The 22,919-nt window shown below is 43.1% G+C and overlaps 2 protein-coding genes across 2 annotated transcripts in view; one reads left to right on the plus strand and one right to left on the minus strand.

Moving 5' to 3' along the window:
• Positions 1 to 11,376, plus strand: part of LOC138979831 (serrate RNA effector molecule homolog) — a 62,823-nt gene extending 51,447 nt beyond the window's left edge. The window contains exons 13-23 of the mRNA XM_070352581.1: positions 283 to 431; positions 1,938 to 2,078; positions 2,668 to 2,862; positions 5,681 to 5,774; positions 6,048 to 6,118; positions 6,609 to 6,768; positions 7,173 to 7,281; positions 8,573 to 8,726; positions 9,127 to 9,322; positions 9,990 to 10,074; positions 10,413 to 11,376. Of these exons, the coding sequence (XP_070208682.1) occupies positions 283 to 431; positions 1,938 to 2,078; positions 2,668 to 2,862; positions 5,681 to 5,774; positions 6,048 to 6,118; positions 6,609 to 6,768; positions 7,173 to 7,281; positions 8,573 to 8,726; positions 9,127 to 9,322; positions 9,990 to 10,074; positions 10,413 to 10,485 (1,427 nt within the window). The 3' untranslated portion in view covers positions 10,486 to 11,376. The remainder of the gene's footprint in view (positions 1 to 282; positions 432 to 1,937; positions 2,079 to 2,667; positions 2,863 to 5,680; positions 5,775 to 6,047; positions 6,119 to 6,608; positions 6,769 to 7,172; positions 7,282 to 8,572; positions 8,727 to 9,126; positions 9,323 to 9,989; positions 10,075 to 10,412) is intronic.
• A 996-nt stretch (positions 11,377 to 12,372) lies between these two features.
• Positions 12,373 to 22,671, minus strand: LOC138979832 (uncharacterized). The gene is made up of 5 exons (XM_070352582.1): positions 22,514 to 22,671; positions 15,065 to 15,135; positions 14,471 to 14,614; positions 13,513 to 13,794; positions 12,373 to 13,160 (listed from the first exon to the last, which is right to left on the minus strand). The coding sequence occupies exons 2-5, from the start codon at positions 15,120 to 15,122 to the stop codon at positions 12,883 to 12,885; spliced, it is 762 nt and encodes a 253-aa protein (XP_070208683.1). The 5' UTR covers positions 15,123 to 15,135; positions 22,514 to 22,671; the 3' UTR covers positions 12,373 to 12,882.
• Positions 22,672 to 22,919: the final 248 nt, after the last annotated feature.

Raw genomic sequence — 22,919 nt, forward strand, 5'->3', positions numbered from 1 at the left:
TTTAAATTTGTTCCATTTATTTGTATAAGCCTCTTCAATAACTACCCAGAAAACTAGGTTATTCCGTGTATACTCCAAGTTTAATTTTACTGCCGCTCATTGCCTTAAGTTTTATTCATTGTTAATGTTAGGCAGTAAACAGCTCCATGGTTGTCTGCCTTCTCTTCAAATTCAATCAGGAACAAGACATTTCATTCAAATCTTTACGTGTTTTTCTTTCTCATTTGATACTCTTTTCTCCTTTTTGGAAAATTTTCATTTTCATCTTTCTTTCTTTTTCAGAAAAGGAGGAAGGTGAGGAGGGGGAGGAGAAGGAGGAGAACACCAAGCCAGAGGAGGAGGAGACGCCCAGACCGCGTCCGCTCCACCGGACCAACTCCATCTTCCTGCGCAACCTGGCCCCCACCATCACCAAGCAGGAAGTGGAGGCTGTAAGTCCTGGTCACGTGCTGATGGAGACCATACCAGACCTGTTTACCCTTACGATTTTGGCGTAATTTATTACGATTTTCTGCAAAAAATACGCCATTCCGCTATCCGTGTCAAGACTACGATTTTCATAAATAAAAAAAATGTTAAAAAAAAAATTAAAAAATTTTAATTTTTTTTTTGAGTCACTTGAGAAAAAGTGACTCTATGTAATCGGTCAGTGTTAGTCTGTCCGTCCGGCCGTCCGGCCGGCCGTCCGGCCGGCCGTCCGTAGACACCACCTTAACGTTAGACTTTTCTCGGAAACTATCAAAGCGATCGGGCTCATATTTTGTTTAGTCGTGACCTCCAATGACCTCTACACTTTAACGATGGTTTCGTTGACCTTTGACCTTTTTCAAGGTCACAGGTCAGCGTCAAAGGAAAAATTAGACATTTTATATCTTTGACAAAGTTCATCGGATGTGATTGAAACTTTGTAGGATTATTCTTTACATCAAAGTATTTACATCTGTAGCCTTTTACGAACGTTATCAGAAAAACAAGGGAGATAACTAGCCTTTTCTGTTCGGCAACACACAACTTAACGTTGGGCTTTTCTCGGAAACTATAAAAGTGACCGGGCTCAAATTTTATGTGAACGTGACTCATTGCGTTGTGAATAGCAATTTCTTCCTGTCCATCTGATGCCTCATATAATATTCAGAACTGCGAAAGTGTCTCGATCGAGCGTTTGCTCTTCTTGTTTAATATTAATTCTTATGTTTGGCATATATTTTTTTCAATGGCAAAATGGGGTGAAAAAGCACAAAACTGACCAGAGATCATAATCATGTCTGTCTGATGAGACGCTGGAGAGCCTTCTAGTGGTGAAGTCTCGCCCTCACTCATTCGGCAAGCGCAAGTACAGGCATGACACACTGAAAAAGGCCTACTACGAGCAAAAGAAAAAGAATCAGTGATGCATGTGCTTTTGATGTGATCTTCTTTGAAATTATGATGACTACAAAAACTGACTGATGTGTTTTGTTTGTGAATGATGGATATATGTGCATGATTGCGTTTCGCAGACACAGTTGTCATGTGCATTGTAATTGGCGACGAATGCTGGATGATTACTATTTTTGTGCCAGGATTACTATTTTTGGGGCTGAGCATTACTCCAAAACACTTATGGGGGTAAACAGGTCTGCCATACGTAGCCCGGTCAATGTGTACACTGGACCTTCCCCCATTCACCACCTCCCATAATCACGTCTTCAAAGGGAGGGAGTCTTGTACAGAATGGGGGTTAATTTAAAGAGATTGTGAACAAAAATTCTGGGATATGTGGGAGGGGAGAGGATTCATGTGCTCACTCCCTTCTTTCTATGTGAGGGTACAATACTCCTGAGTCTTCTTTTAGAAATAAAGCATCCAAGTCCTTCCTAACAAAGCTTATTTGTTGTTCTACATTATTTCAGAAGTTTCAACTTACTAAGTGTGAATTTTCTCTGTGGATGTTTCAGCTTTGCAAGCGCTACCCAGGGTTCATGCGGGTGGCCTTACAGGATCCTCAACCCGAGCGTTGCTTCTTCCGTCGTGGTTGGGCGACCTTTGCCAAGAAGGTCAACATAAAGGACATCTGCTGGAACCTCAACAACATCAGGGTACATGCCATCAGATTGTATTGTTATGCTGGAAATACCACCAATTGTTTGCGACAGAATGTTTCCCAAAACATCAGTAGATGAAATACATTTTGCATATTACTGAATTTTGAGCATGTTTCACACTACAATGAAATACTAAGACTGTAACACAACAAAATAAAATAAAACAAAAAAGAATCACCAAGTAACCTATTTTACTTTTGAGTGACAGGAGATTGAATGTCACCAATATAATTGCCTGAACATTGATGTTTTGCTATCTGGTCAACTTCATTTCAGAAACGGTACAACATGAGTATTTGAACAGTGAGACAAAATGCAAGCAATTCCATATGAAGTTACAGGAAGGGAAATGCTATGCTGGCGTTTGACACACAATAAAACCCCACAGAAAGACCCTCTTGTTTGGTATTGATTGTGAAATCCCTTAGAGATAATGCATGTTCAAACAGCACCCAACAGAATGATTTTTTTGATGATATATGTCACATATTTAACAAGACTTCTGCGGTGTTTTCAGAAGCACTTTCAGGGAAAAAGGGAAATTCAGCGGTGTTTACATCACAGTTTGTTCTGTGTCCAACAGCTGCGTGACTGTGAACTGGGTGCGACGCTGAACAGAGAGCTGAAGCTGCGTGTGCGGCCCGTGAACGGGCTGACAGTGCACAAGGCGGTGGCAAGAAACGACATCAAGCTGGCCGCACGCATCATTCAGAACCTCGATCGCAAGTGGGGGCTGTGGGTTGACCTGGACGAGGAGAAGAAAGACGAGGAGAAAGATGTGAGTAGAGGAGTGAGGGAGAGGATGGTGGTGATGTTAATACTGGGGGGCTGTGGGTTGACAAGGAGAAAGATGTGAGGGGAGGGGGGGGGGGGGGGGGGGGAGCTGTGGGTTGACGTGGACGAGGAGAAGAAACAGACATGGGATTCTTCCGTAAAATTACGGAATTCCGTAAATTTTTAGGCTCCAGGGATCATTCTTGAGATTCGTGCAAATCCGCTGAGAAAATGTTGGGGTATATGTAGGTAAAGACCCAAGTTTTTCGGCCGGTCCGCTGATCGCGACGCTCCATTCCATACTATTCTTGAACGGTTGGTTCCTAAAACGGTCAGACTGTTGCTGGTCGATCCGTATGGGAACGCGCTCTGTGTCTTTGTCTCCTACAGTCACCGTTTCAACGTAGCTATCGGGGATTCAGTATAAGCTAAAGCATACCGTATGAGAATGATTCAGCGCCATTTTTACATCGCTTCGAGCCACTTGCCAAAATGATGAGGAAGCTAAAGCGAGACGAAACCGTTCTATCCCGGGAAATTGACCAGCAGAAGTACAAGAAAAATCTCTGGAGATTCGACTGGCTCGATGAAGTTGTATCATTGAGCTGGAAATACGAGAAAGGCCAGAAGACACAAGACGTGAAACTGAAAGTTGGCGATGCTTTTGCTAAAATCAACTTGCCGGGAAAAGCTTAGTGCACTTTGTGCAACGATGTTAATGTTATCAACTAAGGTTCCAATGGAAAGACTGCCCTCAAAAGCCACTTGAAAAGCAACAAGCACCTGACTATCCTGAAAACCCAGTCGTGTAATCAGTCACTGGGGTCGTTTGGCACCAACAAGGTAAGAACATTGAAACCACACCGTCACACGCCACCACCCCCCCCCCCCCCCCCCCCATCCCCGCCTCTCTCTCTCTCTCTCTCTCTCTCTCTTTCTCCTCCTTATTTTGAGTCTTAGCGTAAAATTAATTTGAGAAACATGGGAAGGAAGAGAAAGGGAGGGGGGGGGGGGGGGGGGGGGGGCTATGATGAAGCTGAAATATGCATTTCAGGGCCATTTTTGTGTGTCTAAAATACTAAAAACCTTCAGCTTCTGGGGGCTTCGCCCCAGACCCCGACCAGGGGCGTTGCCCCTGGACCCTACTGGGGGCCGCAGAAGGCCCCCAGACCCCCACTTTTTTTTCCCTTAATTATCACTTTTTCTGAATCCCATGTCTGAAGAAAGACAAGGAGAAAGATGTTAGTGGAGAAAGATGTGAGTGGAGGAGGAGAATGGTGGTGATGTTAATACTGGGGGACTGTTGGTCGCCAAGGACAAGGAGACAGATGGTGGGGGGGGGGGGGGGGGGAGGGGGGGGGGGGGGGGGGGGGGGGGAGCTGTAGGTCTACAAGAACAAGAAGAAAAAAAGATGAGGAGAAAGATGTGAGTGGAGGAGGGAGGGGGAGGATGGTGGTGATGTTAATACTGGGGGTCTGGTATCTTTGTTGGTAGAGCGCTGGACTTGTGATCATGAGGTCACAGGTTAAAATCCAGGTCGGATCGGACACAGGTCAGCTTTATATGAAGACACAGAGATGGTATCTATGTCGCACCACTGTGGCAATAAAAGACCTTGGACATGCAGGTGGCTGATTACAACTAAACACGCACACACCAGGAGCCGTATGCATGAAAGAGAAGTGAGAAACCTTGAAAGTTAATGCTTACCATTGAAGTGGGAACTACCAAAGTTCACTTCCCAACTATTCCCTATGCATGAGCTGATTTGAACACCAGTTAAGGGACTTCGAGAGTACTAAAGTCAAGGTCGCGGAAATTGGGGAATCCCCACTAGTGCACCATGTCTTTGTTAACGTTAAGCATGGCGACCAAGAAAAATTCTCGTAGCGAGTTCGAAAAGGCTGACCTGATTTTTACAAGCGCTCTCCAGTCCACCTAGCTGGAAATGGGTAGCTTACACTATTCAGAGCTGGGGAAGGGGAAGACGGTGAGGGGGAGGAGATGGGCACCACACTCAGCTGGCCCCAAGACAAGTTGAACTCCCCAACATCTGGCTCCCCTATCAACAAACGGTTGTGGGACTACCTTTTTGTAAATTGTATGTGAAACTAACAGAGTATGGATTTTATGAAAAGAGAGACTAATATTGAGAATGTTATTCATAAAGATAATAGAAAGTGATTGGAAGTGTGATGATTTTGTAATAAAGCAGACGATGAAGACATCAGTACAGAGCAGGATCTTCCTAGGACCAAGCAAGACAGTGTAGCAGTGTTGTTGTTTTCTGTCCTCATTTCACACTGTTGAGCTGTGGTGCAATTACAGATGTTTGTGGATGTTCATGCCCGGGACCAGTAACTTAGTGAGTAAGTGCAACAACAACAGGTTTATGATATACTAGATGATTACCCGCTTCGCCGGGTACCGGCTTTGCCGGGAAGAAGTAGAGGCGAATACCCGGCTTTGCCGGGTACCCGGCTTTGTCGGGTGAGTGGCGCACCGTACGCGATTGACGCCACACGAAGGAAGGGAGATAAACGCGCAAAACACTGGAGAAGATAAGGAAGAGTTACTGGGAATGGATGTACAGAAAAACCATAAAAACCAAAATCGGTTCAGCGCGCAGTGCTGAGAGCACGTGTTGAAAATTTTCATCGACCAGATTGTGTCCGGGGTCTACCTGAACATGGCCACCAAATTTGAAGCAGATCCATCGAGAACTTTGGCCGTGCATAGCGAACACACACAGACAGACAGACAGACAGACAGACACACACAAGCCATATATAGATATAGATGTGTCCCTGTACTTGTTTCAGATTGTGTTCACCTTTGTGTCAAAGAACCCAGTCCTGCACAACATCACAGACTACCTGGTGGAAGAAGGCAGTTACGAAGAAGAGGAACTACTGGGTAAGCTTACTGTTTGTTACTTTTTTGGCTATGTATGCATTGCTGAATTATCGAAAGATGAGTGTTATCAAAAATGTAATTTACTTCCTCCTATACAAATGGTCAGCATATTACATTTGAGATTGTGTTGAGCAATGTCGGATATTCAAATGAAAATAAAATCAAGAATTCATTCTGGTTTAAAATCTCATTCTAATTTCAACAGACATTAGAAAACAAAGAACTAAAAAGTTGAGGTTTTAATACAAGAGTGAAATGAGTTTTGTGTGACAGGTACGACAGATGACGACAAGAAAGACTCCAACAATGAGATCACTGTGGAGAGAGACGACAACATGTTGAAGGTGAGATCTCACTTTTTCTCACCGGACACAAGCATGAGATGAGAATTAACTCCTAGCCAGGAATGAAAATTCCCATCAGAAAATCCTGATTTGAAAGCCTCACTCCTAACCGATTTCCTGAATTGCCAAAACAAGCAAGAAGGAACGGTATTTAAAGGTATGAGCCCAAAGCCAGTTTTTGTTGATTTTCAAAACTCACCTTTCATCCCTGTAACCCCCTGCTCAAAATAAGGAATGGTTGGGATGTACTTGCTTTCCTGTACCATCGGTACTTTGACAAGCTTTCACATATCACAAGGCAGAGAGGCAAAAGGTTGTAAATACTTTTGGGATATGACAAGCAAAACAGTCAGTATTAGCGATACTGTCCCAAATCAAATGAGACTGTCCCTAATAATACCCTCACCTCCCTAGTTGAGACATATCATATGAACCATCCATGTCGTCTTACTGTGGGGTGTGACAAGCAACAATGTGGTGTTTTGTGCAGGTGTTGGACCGCATGATTCTCTACCTGCGTATTGTACACTCCGTGGACTACTACAGCGCCAATGAGTATCCTAACGAGGACGAGATGCCACACCGCTGTGGCATCATGCATGCCCGGGGAATGCCGCCAGGCGCCACCGCTAAAATCACACAGAGTGATGGTGAGTCCTGTCATTGGCATCATCATGTATGTTTGGAGGGGTGTCTCAGCCAGAGTACAAAATGACAGCATCTTTTTCTCAAGCAAGAATGAGTTTTGGGGAAGGCTCACATGTAATTAAAAAAAAAATTAGATATATAAATGACCTGCATGAAAGTTCTGTCAAAGGGCCCGGGCTGCCATCTTGGATTTTACTTAAGATAATTATGTGAAAGCAAATGTAGTTGATGTTATCCTAGTACTTTTACAGTTTTAAAGCTACAATCAGTCCCAACCCATTCATCAGTTTAAAAATCATTCTCTTCTTAGACCTCAGACTTGTGCCATTCTGTCATTGAACTTAAATGTACAAGAGTGAAAAGAGCGGTCAACTTGCTGGAAGTTGACAGTGTGTGTTGGTTTCAGTGACGGAGTACATGAGCAACTTTGAGTCGAAGCTGAAGCCCTTCCTGGACGTGAACAGCTCCCTGACAGAGGAGGAGGCCGTCAAGCTGGGCAAGAAGAACCCAGAGATATATCCTTGACCTCTTTGCACTCGCAGCCATTTTTTTCTTTGTTTCAAACAGATCAGGATGTTTTACAAGATTTAAAGTACTGACTGTAAAAGAATCTGAGTTTTAAGGAACCTTCTACATTTTACTGTGGATATGCCTTGAATGTGAATAGTTTTTATTTGTAAAAGATTGGGCCGAGAATAAAACAAAGAATGAAACCAATGGGTTCTGGAGACAAGAAACAACAAGAAACAAAGGCAGCGGCAGCTTTAGAATCTTTATTAAATTACATATCTTTACCCAACTCACATATAGCAATTAACCCTAGTTCAGTGCTAATAACGCTGTACGCGTCCCCTTGGTAACAAGGGAGACTACTCTAAAAAAGAGTGATCCATACCGATACTGGTATCCCTGACCGACCAATACCGGGTCCGTCTTTCATATGCGCGCGCATATGCCGCCATTTGTATCATTCCTAACTAGGGCAAAATGGACTAAGTGGAAATGAGTGTTTTGTGATTCTACATTGGTGAAACTGTACATGCTGATATCACTTTCGGTGTACTGCTCTGAATATTTCTTTATGTAGTCTTCTTTGTACCCCCCGCGGGTTAGGGGGAAGAATTTACCTGATGCTCCCCAGCATGTCGTAAGAGGCGACTAACGGATTCTGTTTCTCCTTTTACCCTTGTTAAGTGTTTCTTGTATAGAATATAGTCAATTTTTGTCAAGATTTTAGTCAAGCAGTATGTAAGAAATGTTAAGTCCTTTGTACTGGAAACTTGCATTCTCCCAGTAAGGTAATATATTGTACTACGTTGCAAGCCCCTGGAGCAAATTTTTGATTAGTGCTTTTGTGAACAAGAAACAATTGACAAGTGGCTCTATCCCATCTTCCCCCTTTCCCCGTCGCGATATAACCCTTCGTGGTTGAAAACGACGTTAAACACCAAATAAAGAAAGAAAGTCTTCTTTGTTTCATTTTGAATTGTGAAGTTACAAAGAAGGGGGGGTCTAGTTAGAGGACAAACAATGCATGGGTCTAGTTAGAGAAAGTTGATAGTTCATAGGTCTAAACTAGTATTCATTTCCACTCGCATATAAGCTGATCAAAAGATATTGTAAAACACTGTCATGCTCATTGTGAGCTCATCCATCAAGCGTAATCCAACGAGCATCGTTTGAAAGAAAACTTTGGTTGTTATGAATACCAAGGCATGGAAGTTAATCAAACTGGTTGTGAAAAAAAGACGTGCAATGAGATGAGTATCTCCAGCCCAAGTGAGCATGCCCCTTAACCCGTCTCACAGAGGTGGAGAAGTTTGTTCAGGCCAACACACAGGAGCTGGCCAAGGACAAGTGGCTGTGTCCGCTCAGCGGCAAGAAGTTCAAGGGGCCAGACTTTGTGCGCAAACACGTCTTCAACAAACACGGGGAGAAGGTGGAGGAGGTCAAGAAAGAGGTGAGGAGGGGGGCGGTGTCTGTACTGCTATGCTCTGTCTGTCTGTCTGTCTCTTGTCTTTCACGCTGGATGAAGCAGAGCAAACTACCAGGGTCTTCTCATCCTCTGTCCTGCTCTTTTGTGCATGGGTGTCTGGGTGTGCAAGGGTGCACATGTGTCTGTCTGTGTGCATGTATGTGTGTGTCTGTTTGTGTGTGTGTGTATGTATGTATGTGCACATGTGTCCTCACATCCTCTGTTTTCTTCATGCAGGTATTTGCATTTTCTCTCAGTCGTTATCATCTTTCAGTTTAGAATTGTGTGAGTGACAGAATTCATAAAAGAGTAGGTGGGAGAGAATGCCTTATCATCAGTGGATGTTGTTTATTTTGCCATGTTTAAGCAATACCATGCATTACAGGTGGCTTTCTTCAACAACTACCTGATGTACCCCAAGCGACCGTCACTGCCTGAGCACCCAGGTAACCGACCCCCGCCGCAGAGAGAAACCCCGCAGTACACCGCCCCCTCCGCCATGACCGCTGCCACCCCCGCCCAGCCCCCGGGGGGCATGATGGGGGGCTTTGGGGGCAGGAACCCCCCCATGATGTATGGAGGTGAGTGCAGCTTGTCCTTATGGAATAGCTGTCACAGGAATTGTGAGATGATGGGCAATGTTCAGATGTTTTCCATACACTCCAGGATTTGTATTGGTTGTGAAAGAGTGAATACCCTTGCTTATTCTTTGACAACGTGTTTCAGACACACCCCTCGCTAGTGATTGGCCCCTTTTATGTTTGTCCTAGTTAAAGCAAGGGTGTTCACTCTTTCACAATCCATCAAACCTGACAGCTATTTGTGGAACTCGTCTATTGCCTTTGTCTTGCAGCAACTGTGGCCTGATGCTGGCTAAAGATGTTCTGACTAAAATGGTACAACAGCACATTGTCGTTTTGTAGGCAGTAGTTATTGATTTGAAACTTGATTGGAAGATGGTTTTGTTTTGCGGGCATCAGTTATCTTTGGAATCGTGCGAGAAAAGAGTTCTGACGGCACAAAAAACTCCAATCACATGTGAAATCTTTCTGTTTGATCTCGTAATGAAACTAGTGTTTCATACTTACCTGGTACAGTTGAACTCTCTTTTACTATGCAGAGAACTTGGAAAGTAGAGGCAAGATTTACTGAGACTGCTCATATTGGATACCTAAATGTACAGAAGTTGACTTTTCTTTATCCTTGTGTCTGTATCTGTTGCTGACGAGTGTCTGTCTGCCCTTCCAGGTAGCATGCCGTCATTCGGAGCGCCCAGCTATGGGGGGCGAGACACCAGAGATTTCACCTCAAGGCGAGGCGGGAGAGGTTATGGGTGAGTCTTGTGCAACTTGTTGCCATTTACTTATTCTCAGTCTCATTAATTACTTCATTTTAAAGTAATGCCTTGATCTTTTTATATGCGTGCAGAAAAAAATGTGTTGGAATTACCACACAAAGTAAAACCTTCCCCTTTTCAAAAGTGTTTCTTCTAGGGAGCCCAGGGTTTGAGTGTAGAACTTAAAATTAAGCAGTATGAGCAAAATGTAATGTTGATGCTGTTTAGAAACTGGAGCACTTACCTCCCATGTTCCTAAAAGTAGAACTGCTCTAACAAGGCTGAAAAAGCAGAAGAAAGACCAGCTCATAGTGTTGTTGTTTTTCTGTCTTCAGACGACGCAGTGACCCCAGGCCCATCATCGAATACAGAGATCTTGACGCACCTGATGAGATGGACATCTTTTAGATCTGTATTTGTCTGGTTAAGGGGGCAGACATTTTGTGTTAGAGATCAATGAAGTTTAATTGCTTTAGATAAAAAATTTGTATCACACTTTACTACGTCACAAGCATTCATGTTTTATTTGCCCTTTCTGGGTTCCTTGTAACGTGTTTGTTTGTTTGTTTGTTTGCCGTTCTGTTTGACAGTCAATTTCTCATTGCGATTTGCACACCATGCACAGAGTGAACAATTCTTGGTTTCCATAGCTCATCAGCTTTCATCACATTTTCCAGTGGGTGATCATTCTGTCTTTATGGATCTTATTCTTGCATTCATTATTTTGTTAAAATATCTCTTTCTTACTCTTGTCAGTTATCAGTTCTGAACCAGTTCATGTTTTAATGCTCACTATATGTGTGTGTGTGTGTGTGTGTGTGTGTGTGATCTGATCTTCACGATGTTTCACTTTCATAAACCCTATCATGAAAAGATATCGACAAGAGTCTTCATCTTGTTTACAAGTGTGTCTGTGGCATTTTAGCTTGTGAATTTAAAGGCCGTAGCCTCCCCCCCCCCCCCCCCCCTCCCCTAGTGTATGAACGATTATACTGGCATGTAACAGAAAAATGGTTCCTTATGTAAATTTGTCAGGTTTTATTTGGGTATTTGAATGTTGTTTGTTCCTCTATTGTCTGTCAGATGGCTTATATCCTGTTGTCTTGTTGTTTGTGTGTTGTAGAATGTTGTTTGTGACAGATTGAAGTAACTGTGTACAACAGTCACCCTTGGCAACACACCTAAAATGCAAAAAGATGGACATGTCTTTGTGACCTTTTCATCACTGATTTGGTTTTAAGCAGCAATATCTTCTTGAAAAAGCATGCTCTTGGTTTTAATAAAATATAATGAACTTCAGAGATCGTGTGTTTGTGTATGTATTTGTTTTGTATGTGTGTGAGCACACGTCTGACTATGCATGGATGTATCATATGTTCAGCGTTTGTATCTAAATAGATTTACATGCATGTCTTTGACTAAAAGAGTCAGAGTCAACTTTGTGTGCAGACTCTCTTCGGTGTCCGAACCCTCCCCCCGTGTACACTACATTGGGTGTGCACGTTAAAGATCCCACGATTGACAAAAGGGTCTTTCCTGGCAAAATTGCTTAGGCACAGTTAATAATTGTCTACCTATACCCGTGTGACTTGGAATAATAGGCCGTGAAAGGTAAATATGCGCTGAAATGGCTGCAATCTACTGGCCGTATAAAATTTCATCTCACACGGCATCACTGCAGAGCGCCTAGAACTGTACCCACGGAGTATGCGCGATATAAGCGTCATTGATTGATTGATTGACTAAAAACTATATAAAGTTAGCAGAGTCTTATTTTTCATCATAAACTACAAAACCAGTTAGGTTGATTTTGACTTTTATTTCAACACATTGCAGAACCCATTCTGTTGCAACCATTTTTGTCCTAAACAACATTTATGAAAATACACCTGTTTCGTAAGTGGAGGCAGAGGGGCCACCTGTTTCAAGTTGTTATTTCTGCTTTGGACAAGGCTAGGCAAGTGTGGACTTTGAACAGATTTGGTTTATTACAGTATGACACCACTCTGGGCAGTCTGCATGCATTCACATTCCAGATGCATATAGTGTTCAGTTTTGTTGTAAGCCCCTCTTTGAAAGCAAGTTGCAAATCCAAATCCTGTTCATAAATTGAAATGGCAGATGATGATGAAAATAATGATAACGAAGATGATGATTGACACAGAGACATAAACCATGACACAAGCAGACAGACAGACTCAAATGAACACGCGCACACACACATACTGACACATAGAGAGACAGTCGCATGCTTTTCTTCAAGTGTACAAACAAATAAAGAAAACAGCCCCTAGCCAGTGTTATTAATTTATTCCATGTTCATCAACATTTATAGGTTGTATTAACAGTCAGCAAGTGATGTAAGTTTCGGTCCCCATGTATGGTAAGGCACCATGGTTTACAGTGCAAACCGTTGACTCCCGCACGCACACACTACACAACAATACAATTCCCATATCGATAGACTTAACTTTATTTTAGAAATTGGTCGATTAATCAATCTTCTTTTTAGTTTAAACAGTGAAAAAAAGTCATATCAACACAAGTTCTAATGATAGGAGTTGTAACAAAACAAGAACACACAAGTTTAACTTATGTTAATGTTCACATGGACTTGAATAAGTGCATGGAGGAATTGAAACAGTAAATTGAGTAAAGTAATTTGAATAAAAATGAGTCACAATATAGTCCTTTTTTGTTCTTTAGGTAAGTTAAATTACCGCATAAAATCTCTATGCTTTTGTCATTGAGTATAATATGACACTGCATTATCATCGTTCCCACTTTGACACGAAGTGTCCAACACTACGGCATTAATACCCTAGGGTTGGTTGGTTGGTTGGGGAAGGCTCCGGGAATGGCAGAAAAAGCATTGCCGATGGTGTGAGTGAAAGCGCGCTGCAGGGGCACCATGGTGTTGGCCAAGGTGTTTTGAAGGACGCCGCTCAGGCTGCGAGCAAGGTTAAGGCCGGTGCCGCGCATGCTCTGTCCGAAGTTGTGGCCCCAAGTTCGGAATCCTTGGCCGAAGTTTTGTCCCCAGTTCCTCCAGTCGTTGCTGATCCTCTGCCACTCCGAGCGTATGTCTGTCAGGAAGGACACTTGTTTTATCACTATAACAGCCTAGGTGGATAGAGTTCCTTCCGCATTTAGCAACAGATCAACAATTTTAAACATGTATAAGCTTAAAACCAATCTGTCAAATGTTCATTATTTGAAGCACTGCGACTGTGAAATGCCTGGAAAAGGGTTGAACATTCAACGTAAACATACTTTGCTTGTTATCGTTCTATATGCTGTTTTTGTGTGAAACACGGATATTGTATACAGCAAAAAGTAAATAACACATGCTTGAACCAATCGACATTTTGCAACAAGCGAATTCACAATAAGCGCTTTCCACTGTAAACTTCACTCTGCCCACAAACAGAAACTCACCAGTGGAGTTCGTGCTGGGAACAGGGACAGGGCGAGGAGCCATGGCGGGAAAGCTGGCGGCCATGACAGGGCCGTTGTGGCCCATACCCATGAAAGAGGTCATGAAGCCGCCGTTGCCGACTGATCTGCACGTGCACACGTCCATCAGCATTCCGTTGACGACGCTCTTGCTGACCATGTTGAGGGCCAAGCCAGGCAGGCAGCACCGCAGGATGCCCTGAGAGTCTGTGCTGAAACTGGTCGCCTGTCGGCACTGGGGTACTCCCTCCCTGCACGGCTCCTCTGCAACCATTCAATGATGCACGTGACATTCGTTACCCAGTTTCCGGCCAAAATGTTATTGCACCAATTTTTGTACCCCATCTTAAACATTCATTCCCGTGTCATTTCATTCAAACTTTCTATGACATTAAAGGCACTCAACTTGGCTGTCTGGCACACTTTTCGGGTCTCAGATTTCTCCGAGTTACACCAAATAAGGGTACTGTACCAAAATCGACCTGACAAAAACTGTAGGTACCAATTACAAAAAATCAGAATAGGCATAACTTGGCAACTTTGACATATGAGGAGAAAACCAAAGCAAATATCTAACCAGAATAGGTTTTGTTTTACTATTTTTGCATGCACACAAAACATGATTGATACAAATACTGCCAAAGTTTTATTTAAGAGTGCCCAATTGTGTCAATTTGCTAGTCGTGTAAACACAATTGAAATTTTTCGGATGATTGCTGTCATGCGTGTTTTGAGACGCACTCGGTGATGTCCCTGGAAAACAGCCTGCACGTTCCATTTTTCTCTCATGTGTTTAAATAATTAGCACATTTCCGCCAATAGTCATTCTCAAATGAAACTTTGGCAGCAATCATTTTCCTGTATGCATGCTCAAGATACGTTCCAGACATTTATTCGATTTTAGGCCTTTTAAACAGAGCTACAACGGTAGCTTAATTACCTTTGGTGTCGGGCACCACACACTTGCAGTCGTTGTTGAGGCTAAACGTGGCGGTGGGCGGGCAGCACATACGTTGTCCTGCCACCACAATGGCCTGAGCCCCGTTCCCCGTGCACAGGCTCTCGTCCACCGTGCAGTTGAACTCTGCCAATAGTAGTCATCATTAGTGTCATTGTCATCGTGGTGGTGGTCAGTATTGTCGTCATCATCATCATCATCATCATCATCATCTTTCCATCATCATCATCATCATCATCATCATCATCCCAATGTAAGGCATACCGGAGACGTGTAGCTCAGTGTCTGTAGCCCCAGTAAAAGAACTACAAATGAAAGCATGCATTGAGAATCTCAGTGTTGTAAACAGGGATGTCGTTCCCCGAAAACCTCCGTGTGGTGTTCCCCAAATACCTTGCTGTCATTTCATCCAAAAAATTTTGTTTGTTTGTTTGTTTGATTTGCGGTGTTTTTACAGTGGAAGGAGCGGTGATCAAGAACTGCCTTAATCTTCCGAACGTTGCCCAACTTGAATGGCCATTTTGACACATTTTGCAAATAAAATCCCTGCACACCCGTGTAGAGTAAGTAGCGTACCTCGCGCAAGGCATGCAGTGGCCAGCACGGCAATGGACATGAGGACTGTGACAGCCATGTTGGTTCTTCACCTGCAACACAAGACAAAGTGCACGGTGACATTAGGGTTAGCTCTGCCTCTCTTTGTCTTCCTGTCTGTCTGTCTTTCTCTCTGTCTCTGTCTTTGTCCCGCTCTCTCTCTCTCTCTCCCTCTCTCAGTCTCTCCCTCTCTCTCTCCAACTCTCTCTAACTCCATCCAAGGAAAATTCAAACTTCTGTAAATGATAACCAAGTAACCACTGATGAGATCTAACATCGGGAGCATGTCTATGTTCCCCCCAGGTCTATGTTCCCCCAGGTCTATGTTCCCCCAGTCATACCATGTGTCATGTCATGTCAATCAATCAATCAATCAATGAAGCTTATATCGCGCATATTCCGTGGGTACAGTTCTAGGCGCTCTGCAATGATGCCGTGTGAGATGGAATTTTATATAAGGCCAGTAGATTGCAGCCATTTCGGCGCATATTTACCTTTCACGGCCTATTATTCCAAGTCACACGGGTATAGGTAGACAATTATTAACTGTGCCTAAGCAATTTTGCCAGGAAAGACCCTTTTGTCAATCGTGGGATCTTTAACGTGCACACCCAATGTAGTGTACACGGGGGGAGAGTTCGGACACCGAAGAGAGTCTGCACACAAAGTTGACTCTGAAATAAATTTCCGCCGAACCTGGGATCGAACTCACGCTGACAGCGGCCAACTGAATACAAATCCAGCGCGCTACCAACTGAGCTATATCCACACGTGTCTTGTCACGTGTCGTTCAGCCCGTAAAACTCGGATGTTTTCCACACCGTCCGCCAATTCGACAATATTGGTAGTCAACTTTGCTCTACAATTCTTGTTCGAGCAGCGCTAATGAGTAATTATCACCTCTGTTATGGTGTTTATGAAAACGGAAGCTTCTGAAAATCAAAATATTCCCCCCTCTGTCACCTCTTACAAGATGCGCTTCATCCATTTTGAACAGAGAAATCTGCTTGCTTGGCAATAAGTGGAAGTGCCTAGCTTCAGATTGACTGTCTTGGGCTTCTAGCCCTTATATACTGACCTGAATTTCTCTATAAGTAAGGCTCTCTGTAGTGTACTGACAGAAAGAGTAGTCAGCTCCTTCCCGGCACTGAAAACCCAAGCTTTGTCAGTAGGCTAGCTACCAACAAACAGGCCAAGAGAGAGGCTGAATAAAAGAATAGATCCGTTGTGTATTGCAACAGAATGCAGTAACTTCTGTAGGCGCCCTGTAGGCCTACCGCTTTTTGGCTCAGTTTTGGGAAATGACGGGCAGTTTGGAGACATTGTTGGCGGGAAAAGTACACACCCAAGTAGGCCTACACACCCCTCACAGACTCGGAGTTGCCGCTCCATTTCAGATTTCTAGAAATTTCGAAGTTCCCACAGGACAGAAATGTCATTTACCATGTCATATGACATGACATGATACATGACATGACATGACATATGACGTAACATATTCAGTAGATCTGGGGGAACATAGACCTGGGGGAACATAGACCTGGGGGAACATCGGGTGCCTCCCCTAACATCTTTTCAAACTTCTACCAAACCTAATTTCGTTACATTAAACAAAAATCAGTGACTGAAAAAAAGAAGAAGAAATAAACACAAGAAGAAATAACTAGGCATGTATCACGAGTTTTCTGGCTAAAAACACAGCGAGATAAATTTCTTCTTTTCGGTTCAGACGATGACGCGTGACATAATCCATGTGATGTATCTGTCATGTGTCTTCCCTCTCACTGAGACTTATAGCTTTATCTCACGAACGGATAGAAACCCTCAACGCCTCCAACAGTAGCACATAAAGTGACTTCATGTTTGAGACTTTAAATTTCAAGGATATAATATTTCAAAATAACATGCTAACGTTGACAGTTGCTCATGTGCAAGACTGTAAACTGGTGCTGGTGCTAGGGAGGAGGGCCGGGAAGCCGGGAGGCGGGGGTGGGGGTGGGGAAGAGAGGGAATGTTTTCCACAACTTGACGTGCTTATCACATGTCGGGTTTGTATGGGTTGTGAAAGAGTGAATACTTTTGTTCAGGCAAACTTTTCAACGTGACATTATAAGCCGGTCACTAGCGAGGGGTGTGTCTGAAACACGTGGACAAGGACGCACGTGTGGAAACTTTGTCTCAATAAAATCAAGAGTATTCACTTTTTCACAACCTATACAAACCCGACAGAGTTATTTCCGCTGTTCGTCTATTCCCCTTACAACATCTTCGTCTATTCCCCTCATCATGTGTTCGTCTATTCCCCTTACAACATGTTCGTCTATTCCCCTTACAACATGTTCGTCTGATTCCCCTTACAACATGTTCGTCTATTCCCCTTATAACATGTTCGTCTGATTCCCCTTACATGTTCGTCTGATTCCCCTTAACATGTTCGTCTATTCCCCTTACAACATGTTCGTCTATTCCCCTTACAACATGTTCGTCTGATTCCCCTTACAACATGTTCGTCTATTCCCCTTACAACATGTTCGTCTGATTCCCCTTACAACATGTTCGTCTGATTCCCCTTACAACATGTTCGTCTATTCCCCTTACAACATGTTCGTCTATTCCCCTTACAACATGTTCGTCTATTCCCCTTACAACATGTTCGTCTGATTCCCCTTACATGTTCGTCTATTCCCCTTACAACATGTTCGTCTGATTCCCCTTACATGTTCGTCTGATTCCCCTTACAACATGTTCGTCTATTCCCCTTACACCATGTTCGTCTGATTCCCCTTACAACATGTTCGTCTATTCCCCTTACAACATGTTCGTCTATTCCCCTTACAACATGTTCGTCTATTCCCCTTACAACATGTTCGTCTATTCCCCTTACAACATGTTCGTCTATTCCCCTTACAACATGTTCGGAAGAGAGAAAAAAAAACCAGAAAAAAAACAAACATCAACCTTTCAGTTTGTTGTGATGTAAGACTTTCTTGCACTGCAAGACACCTTCCTTCCCACCCAAAACAGTCACGAAACCCAGTGACAGATGTGCTAAGGCCGAGATGAACACAGTGCAGATGTGCTAAGGCCGAGATGAACACAGTGACAGATGTGCTAAGGCCGAGATGAACACAGTGACAGATGTGCTAAGGCCGAGATGAACACAGTGACAGATGTGCTAAGGCCGAGATGAACACAGTGACAGATGTGCTAAGGCCGAGATGAACACAGTGACAGATGTGCTAAGGCCGAGATGAACACAGTGACAGATGTGCTAAGGCCGAGATGAACACAGTGACAGATGTGCTAAGGCCGAGATGAACACAGTGACAGATGTGCTAAGGCCGAGATGAACACAGTGACAGATGTGCTAAGGCCGAGATGAACACAGTGACAGATGTGCTAAGGCCGAGATGAACACAGTGACAGATGTGCTAAGGCCGAGATGAACACAGTGACAGATGTGCTAAGGACGAGATGAACCCAGTGATAGATGTGCTAAGGCCGAGATAAACACAGTGACAGATGTGCTAAGGCCGAGATGAACACAGTGACAGATGTGCTAAGGCCGAGATGAACACAGTGACAGATGTGCTAAGGCCGAGATGAACACAGTGACAGATGTCCTAAGGCCGAGATGAACACAGTGACAGATGTGCTAAGGCCGAGATGAACACAGTGACAGATGTGCTAAGGCCCATATGAACACAGTGACAGATGTGCTAAGGCCCAGATGAACACACTTCCACTTGTAGGCCTACACGCACCACCAATCTACAGTTGACCGCATTTTTCGCAAAGCAAGACTTTCTTTTTTAGAATACACTTTGTAACGCATACATGTGTCAAACCCCCTAAATTAATTCGACAAAACTGTCCTGCTCTGAACAGGAAGAAGGCAGGCGGTTGATTTTCGGAACATGTCTACTGAAGTGGAAGGGTTGTCGTAAAACCATGTAGACGTCTGGGTAGGCTGAGATGGTGACCCAAATCGTTTACACGAGAAGGACTGTGCCTTTAGCGTGCAAACTAATTTCGCATTCTTCAAGAACCAATTCTTACTACAACAGCCTAGGTGGATAGAGTCCCCCCCCCCCCCCCCCCCACCCCCCAGAACTTTCCTGCAGCCAAACGCACAGCGACGTCGTGTTCACAAGAGAGTATATGTTCCGTGTAAATCATTGTCAAAACCATGACAACCAGTAACCACTTCCACTTAAACACTCTAAACACGAGTAGTCTACATTTTGAGAGTATAGTATTTTGTTGCCTTGTTCTTTTTGCTGTTATTGTTTTTGTCGTCGTCGTCGTTGATCATCGGCATGCTAATTTTGGCTACAAAAGCGCCTATACCTAACTGTTTTCTGGAAGAGCAACAACGTCAGGCCGGTGTCACGTCATCACTCACTGTCACAGTGGTTTGTCACGAGATGACCTGCACTGACCTGGCTCACGTCCAACGGCCCCCTGAACCTCGCTCTCTTTGTCGTGACAGATGAGCCATCGCCGCTACCAGCAGTACACTCATAGCTCTACGAAACTACGGACTTCAATGCGAATTTCAGTTTAGACAGTGATCTTGCTTAGGTTTTTCAAAAACCGGTGTATAAGGTAAAATCCTACGATAGTCCACAGCCGGACAGTTTTTCCTGGACTTTGAGCGAACTATTTTAACTAAAACAGAAAGTCCTAAGCCTACATTTAAGGGTAGGACTTTGGTTCGTGTGGAAAAACGTTTCTTTTTACATATTTCCCCAGGAATCATACTCCCGCGGACTTGGAAACACGCGGGCCTGTACATTAAAAAACACAAGTCGCGTGAAGCGATATAAAAACATTTAGTCAAGATCAACACCACAAACCAGCCATTTGCCGAGACTACATTCAGATAGTCTCGGCTAACCATACCCGAAGACCGAGACGGGTCATGCTCGAAACATGCGACCGTAGTACTTACTGAACCAATTTTATTTCATTCTGCTGAGCACATTTTTAGAGTAAACATGACATATCTATATATATTTAAATCCAGGAGAAGATGAGGAATACAATGCAATCTGCTTTTGAAATTTGAGTTTAATGACAACTTTAATGAGCAAAGTAATTAACTAATGTTAAAGCTTCCAAGCTGAAATGCAATACCAATTTCCGGACTTGTTCAAAGATTGCTTGACCAAAATTTCAATCAATGTGGTTGAAAAATGAGGGTGTGACAGTGCCGCCTCAACTTTCACAAAAAGCCGAATATGACGTCATCAAAGACATATATAAACAAGTCGCGTAAGGCGAAAATACAACATTTAGTCAAGTAGCTGTCGAACTCACAGAATGAAACGGAACGCAATGCAATTTTTCAGCAAGACCGTATACTCGTAGCATCGTCAGTCCACCGCTCATGGCAAAGGCAGTGAAATTGACAAGAAGAGCGGTTTAGTAGTTGCGCTGAGAAGGATAGCACGCTTTTCTGTACCTCTCTTCGTTTTAACTTCCTGAGCGTGTTTTTAATCCAAACATATCATATCTATATGTTTTTGGAATCAGGAACCGACAGGGAATAAGATGAAAGTATTTTTAAATTGATTTCGACAATTTAATTTTTATAATAATTTTTATATTTTTAATTTTCAGAGCTTGTTTTTAATCTAAATATAACATATTTATATGTTTTTGGAATCAGAAAATGATGGAGAATAAGATAAACGTAAATTTGGATCGTTTTATAATTTATTTTTTTTTTACAATTTTCAGATTTTTAATGACCAAAGTCATTAATTAATTTTTAAGCCACCAAGCTGAAATGCAATACCGAAGTCCGGGCTTCGTCGAAGACTACTTGACGAAAATTTCAACCAATTTGGTTGAAAAATGAGAGCGTGACAGTGCCGCCTCAACTTTCACGAAAAGCCGGATATGACGTCATCAAAGACATTTATCAAAAAAACAAAAACAAACGTTCGGGGATATCAATCCCAGGAACTCTCATGGAAAATTTCATAAAGATCGGTCCAGTAGTTTGGTCTGAATCGCTCTACACACACGCACGCACGCACGCACACACACACACACACACACACACACACACACACACACACACCACGACCCTCGTCTCGATTCCCCCCTCGATGTTAAAACATTTAGTCATAACTTGACTAAATGTAAAAAAATGACAAAGACAATGTCTGGGGATATCATACCCAGGAACACTCATGTGAAGTTTCATGAAGATCGGTCTAGTAGTTTTCCCGGAATTGCTTTATACACACACACATTATGTCGATGTTTAATTTTTTGGCAATTTTTTTATAATTAGATCCGTTTTTTCAACCGATCCTTAACTTTTTTTGAAGAGTGTACATACATGCATACATACATCTTCTATCTATCTATCTTCTATCTATATCTATTTACGGCTTGTGTGTGTCTGTCTGTCTGTCTGTGTGTTCACGATTCACGGCCAAAGTTCTCGATGGATCTGCTTCAAATTTGGTGGGCATATTCAAGTAGACCCCGGACACAATCGTGGAAAATTTTGAACACGTGCGTGCTCTCAGCGCGCAGCGCTGAACCGATTTTGGTTTTTCTGTACATCCATTCCCAGTAACTCTTCCTTATCTTCTCCAGTGTTTTGCGCGTTTATCTTCCTTCCTTTGTACGGTGCGCCGGCGAAGCCGTCGTACACCCGGCTCTACTTCTTCCCGGCGAAGCCGTACCCGAAGCGGGTATTCATCTAGTACATACATACACCACCACCCTCGTCTCGATTCCCAGTCTATGTTACACAATTTATTCAAAACTTGACTAAATGCAAAAAGCAACAAAACCTGGTCATCTAATTGTGGCAACCAGCCCAAATAAGGTGTAATATAGCAAAGCACCAGCTTTACTTTGATATGAACATCTCAGCATCAGATGCAATCAAAACCGGTAAGACTGACCGGTCAATGATTTCTTTTACGGTATTTTCACATTAAAAAACTGCACAATACCGAACATTTTCGGTAAACGCAAACACTGTTAGAACATCTTTTGTTTTGACGCTGTAGTTTTATTTATTGAAGGCGGCGGCCCTTTACTGATTTATTTATTTTGCGTTCGACGGCTGTCTCATTGTTGCGCACAGAAGAACAAAAATGTATAGGCCTACATGTATAATAATTTGTGTATATCATCAACGACATTCTCAGCTGACTTTCTGATTTATGGAAACCACTACTAGATTACAAGATGAAAAAATATCTCTGCATCAGAAATTCCATGTTAATTGTTATTTCGCAAGATTTCCACAGCACCTGAATTGAAAAGTAATTTGATAAACACAAACAAACACACACATACGCTCTTCTCTCTCTCTCTCTCTCTCTCTCTCTCTCTCTCTCTCTCTCTCTCTCTCTCTCTCTCTCTCTCTCTCTCTCTCTCTGACATTTTCAAACTTACAGGTGAGTTCCCAGGTAGAAAAGTCCAAATCCAAATGACCAGCGAGGTAGGACAGACAAAACACCCTGACAAGTCCACAAGGTTGTACCGAGGAGAACTTTGTATGTCGTTTGGTCCACACCTGCCGAGAGAACAATCGTGAGGTGTGTGTCTCCTCCCGTATTTATATACGTGTTCCTCGATGTGGGTCAAGCCTTCTCTCCCTTGCCTCATTAATTCTCTCCCTTGACATTTTAAGAGAGCCTGCCTTGGTCCTACAATACGTTACCAGACGAGCGACAGTCCGTGAGTCGACATCCAGTTACAAACAAAAAGAAGCATCTAATTTTGGCAGTTGGTATTTTCACAGTTGAAAAATGACGTATGGAGAACGCGAATGCTTGATTGATGAGAACTGCAAGATTAA

The sequence above is a fragment of the Littorina saxatilis genome, linkage group LG11 (assembly GCF_037325665.1).
Source record: "Littorina saxatilis isolate snail1 linkage group LG11, US_GU_Lsax_2.0, whole genome shotgun sequence".
NCBI classification, from domain to species: domain Eukaryota; kingdom Metazoa; phylum Mollusca; class Gastropoda; order Littorinimorpha; family Littorinidae; genus Littorina; species Littorina saxatilis.

Coding starts and splice junctions, on each gene's coding strand:
- LOC138979832 (XM_070352582.1), bottom strand. CDS start 15,122: ATGGCTGTCACAGTCCTCATGTCCATTGCCGTGCTGGCCACTGCATGC. Junction 14,615..15,064: donor CACTGCATGCCTTGCGCGAG/GTACGCTACTTA, acceptor TACTATTGGCAG/AGTTCAACTGCACGGTGGAC. Junction 13,795..14,470: donor TGTGGTGCCCGACACCAAAG/GTAATTAAGCTA, acceptor GAATGGTTGCAG/AGGAGCCGTGCAGGGAGGGA.